This window comes from Merops nubicus, unplaced genomic scaffold (genome assembly GCF_000691845.1).
Source record: "Merops nubicus isolate BGI_N331 unplaced genomic scaffold, ASM69184v1 scaffold29093, whole genome shotgun sequence".
Classification (NCBI taxonomy): domain Eukaryota; kingdom Metazoa; phylum Chordata; class Aves; order Coraciiformes; family Meropidae; genus Merops; species Merops nubicus.
This window is the reverse complement of record NW_008601623.1, coordinates 6,337-10,509: the sequence shown is the minus strand read 5'-3', so window position 1 is coordinate 10,509 and position 4,173 is coordinate 6,337. Positions and strand designations below refer to the sequence as shown.

The following is a 4,173-nucleotide window of genomic DNA, read 5'->3' as shown; positions in this document are numbered from 1 at the left end:
GAACCTGCAGTTAGATTGTACCAGCTTCTAGTTTTTTCCAGGAAACTAAAGAACTAAGCTGCCTCAACCTTGGAAAGAAAAGGTGCTCTCAGCCACAGTGCTTCACCTCTCTGTGTTGTACGTTACCTCTGACAAGTGTTTAGTGCTCAACACCACCAGAAAAAAGTCCAAAACAAATCTGAAACATCCCCATCTCTTGGCCACATCCTGGTCATCCATACAGTTGGGTGGAGGTTAAGAGTTCCAGCTCCTGCTGCCACTCTTTTGGGACAGAAAAGCTGCCAAGAGAAGACACTGTGCCCAGCTGAGTGTGTCTTCTGTAAACAAAACAGAAACCCCTCCCAGCAAGCAGAGAGGGACCAAGTGTGAAGTGAAGGTTTCAGCAGTGGGAGGGCTGAGGGTCAACTGTACCTGGAGGGCTCTGCAACACATGCCCTGGCCATGTTTAGTCCTCCACCTGTCACCTCAGAGGTTCTCCTGCATCCTATCATCCGTTTCCATCTCTGCCAGCTGCCTCCTCAGTGCATTCACCTTGGCCTGGAGTTCTTTGTTGTACTTTATGATGTTGATCATTTCTTCCTGGGCTTCGTCCAGGAACTTGGAAGGTCTGTTCCACCTCAGGAAGACCCCTGAAAGCCCAGAGACACCACAACTCAGAAGGGTTTCTGGTTACAAGGAATGGGGATAATGTTTCCTCCATCAGCTCTCAGCTCAGGTGCATCAACTTCACACATTTTTCCCTTACCCCCCTCCCCAAGTTCACCATTCTCCTCATCAAGGTTAATAAAGAAAAAATTAGGGAGGTTCATTCCTGTTTTCCTCACAGCCTGATCACACCAATCCTTATTCAGTCTCCACCCACAGAATCCTAAAGGGTGGAAAAGACCTCCAAGATCAAGTCCAACCATCAACCCAACACTCCCATGACCATGAAACCATGTCCCCAAGTGCCACATCTACACATGGACACATGTTCAGTGACTCCAGCACCTCCCTGGGCAGCCTGGGCCAATGTCTCACAACTCTTGCAGCAAATAAACTCTTCCTAATATCCAACCAAAACGTCCCTTGGTGCAACTTCAGCCCCTCTCCTCATGCCTGCCCATGCAGTTAACTCTTTGGCATACATGGGGGGGAGAAAGTTTCTGCAGTGTGGAACCTGCTGTCCTCTGCACTCAGCACTGGGGAGGTGGCACCTCAAACCCTGGGGTCAGTTTTGGGCCTCTCACTCCAAAAAGGCCCTTGAGGGGCTGGAGCGTGGCCAGAGAAGGGCAACGGAGCTGCTGGGGAAGGGTCTAGAGCCCAAGTGTGGGGAGGAGCAGCTGAGGGAGCTGGGGGTGCTGAGCCTGGAGCAAAGGAGGCTCAGGGGAGACCTTCTGGCTCTGCACAGCTCCTGACAGGAGCCTGGAGCCAGGGGGGGGTCGGGCTCTGCTCCCAAGGAACAAGGGACAGGAAAAGAGGAAAGAGGTTTAAATTGGATATTAGGAAACATTTCTTCCCCAAAAGGTTTGTCAAGCCCTGTCCCAGGCTGCCCAGGGCAGTGGTGGGGTCCCCACCCCAGTGGGATTTAGAAGCCATGGAGATGTGGTGCTGAGGGACAGTTTAGTGGTGGCCTTGGCAGTGCTGGGTGAATGGCTGCACTCAATTTGAAGGTCTCTTCCAACCCAAACTATTCTATTCTTCTAAATGTACTGCACACAGGTGATCCTGGCCAGCAGAGTCAGTGATGGAGCAGGGGAAGCCTTGGTTGATATTGAGGCCTGCAGAACATCTACAGATGAGGCTCTCCCACTGCAGAAATGCTGTGTGAAGAAGTTAAATGGGACTAGGAAGGCTCCCTGACGAGGAGCAGCACATCACCAAGCCTCAGGAGGAGAAAAGCATTATGCCTCTGGGGACAAAAACATTTTGGAAGGGCTTTCAAAGGCAGAGGGATCACCATCAGTGGAGACAAAGCAGAGAGAGCAGGAGTGAACACCTCAGAAGCTTTACAAGCAGCTGCAAAGCCCACCCTGCCTGTTCCTGCCTGGCTTACCTTCCCAGAGCTGCAGGCTCTGCGGGGCGACCGAGGGCCAGATCACCAGGCTGTTGGCTTCAAAGAGAGGGTTCTGGAACTTGCTCAGCTCTTCAGCCCTGTTCACCCAGGACCACAGGGACATGGTCTTTTGTGGCAGCTTCAGTTTAGACCTGAAGAAAGCCAGAGGAACAAGTCAGCTTTCCCTGTGCTGTGCTGTGAAGGCTCATCTGGTTTTGTCACCAGCTTTGCCATGTCCTCCTAGCTCAGACAACTTGGGTTGATCCCTTCAGTACCTCTCACCAACACTGCCCAGGGTGTAAACATGAAGCAGTTTACTCAATCTGGCTCATTATAATTAGTTCTGAAGAAAAGCCAGGGAAATGCCATTTTTAAGCTGGGTGGAAGCTGCCTTCTGTCCAGCTGAAGAACCAGTCACCTCCCCAGGGTGGTTTGACTGCCAGGTTTTGAAGGGTCTAGACCAGCTGGGAGGTGTAGGTGTCCACTGAAGGACCCTCAATGCAGTCTCAGAGCACACAACAGCAATGTTATTGGTGGAAGTGTGCAATGGGCAAGTCTGGTTAGGTCCCTCTGCTGGCAAGAAGCACTGGAGAGACATCTGCTTTTTACTGGGTCAAACCCACCTCCAGGAGTCACACAGAGACCTCCTTAGATCCTGGTAACCCTCATCCTGTACCCACAAGCAAATGGAACTGCCACCAGGGAGGAGATTCACCACCCCTGTGAGTGCTTCAGACAGCACAGAAGATGGGAGAGTCTTTTCAAAGCACTTAAGGGCAGAGAAGTTTATAAGAAGCTTTAAATTGCCTTCCACATCCGTCATCTCATTTCTGGTTTTCCCTTCCACTCATTCAGTGGCCATCAGTTAGCAGGAGACCATCAGCTCGTGGCAACACCCCAAGCCTTCCTTTTCAGGGGGCCACAGAGTTTCTGGGTTCCTCCCTGGCAGTTAGGGTGAGAACCAGACTTTCCAGCCCTGCCCTTCAGCTGAAAGCCTCGACTTTCTCCTGCAGGCCTGCATGGACAAGTCTCCTTCCCACAGCTGTGACTCACTCTAAAACTCTTCAACTCTTTATTCTTTTAGGGGAAGACTTTCTGCATAAGGGACTCCATAATCTGGGGATGGGTGGAGATTTTTCAAAGCCACACATAGAGAAACAAAGACAGATGAAGGTATAAACTTGAAGACGGACCAATTCAACCCCCGGACCACGCTGCAAATTCCTTTCAGTCACCAAATCTCTTCAGGAAAGGGGACAAGCTCCCTAACACAACCTCAAACCACACCAACACCCCCACCCTTTTCCAACCCAAGGGACTTCTGGTTTGGTCAGACTCAGGCAGACATTGAAAGGCTTCAGAAGAAGCCTCCCCCCCCTGACCTTTCGCTCTCGTTGTTGCCCAGGAAGGTGCCGAACTGCGAGGCGTAGGCGTGCTCCAGGAGCAGGAGCAGGAACTGCTCGTTGAACTCGAAGGAGCAAGGGAACTGCCGAAGGATTTGCCACACACAGTCCAAGAAAAGGAGGAAAACTGGGGCCTCCCACTTCTGCTTGCTGTTGGAGTAGGCCGACTGGGCGCAGCGCTGCTGGAAAGGGTGACCAGCCTGAAAAAAACCAGAGAGGGCGTCACACCGAGCGCTGGGACCTCGGCCTCCCCGCCTCAGAGCTGCTTCTGGCCCTGCCACCCTGCTGCTCCTGCTCTTCTCCACCCCTGGGATTGCCTCAAGCAGCTGGTAACAGAGTACCAGCAGCTGGGACCAGCTCTGCTGCCTTCTCCAGGCTATCTGAGGAGGGAATGCTGCCCAGAAGAGCCTGGCGTGGGTCACCGAAGGGCCAGGCTGGAGATGCCAGCTGCACAAATGCAGAGAGCACGTCTGAGGGTTGGTAGTTTCATCTGAACAGTCATTTCTAGAGAGCAAACAAAGCAGGCAGTTCCCCCAAACCCAAAAATGCTACCACAAAAGGCAGAGGGCCCACGGAGTGCCAGAGGTACAGAATCCCAGCATGGGAAGGGGAGGTTGGGAGGGACCTCAGGGGATAAATCTTGTCCAACCCCTTTGATAAAGCAGCATCAGCCACAGCAGGGTGCCCAGGGTCACAGCCAGGAGGGTTTGGGATCTCTCCAGAGCAGGAGACTCC

The 4,173-nt window shown here is 52.6% G+C and overlaps 1 protein-coding gene across 1 annotated transcript in view; it reads right to left on the bottom strand.

Annotated features, from left to right (window-relative positions):
• Positions 1 to 465: 465 nt before the first annotated feature.
• The window catches only part of MTMR9 (myotubularin related protein 9), a gene marked incomplete at its 5' end in the record, with an annotated part of 9,960 nt that continues 6,252 nt past the window's right edge, over positions 466 to 4,173 (bottom strand). The window contains 3 exons of the mRNA XM_008938049.1: positions 466 to 629; positions 2,036 to 2,187; positions 3,418 to 3,638. Of these exons, the coding sequence (XP_008936297.1) occupies positions 466 to 629; positions 2,036 to 2,187; positions 3,418 to 3,638 (537 nt within the window). The remainder of the gene's footprint in view (positions 630 to 2,035; positions 2,188 to 3,417; positions 3,639 to 4,173) is intronic.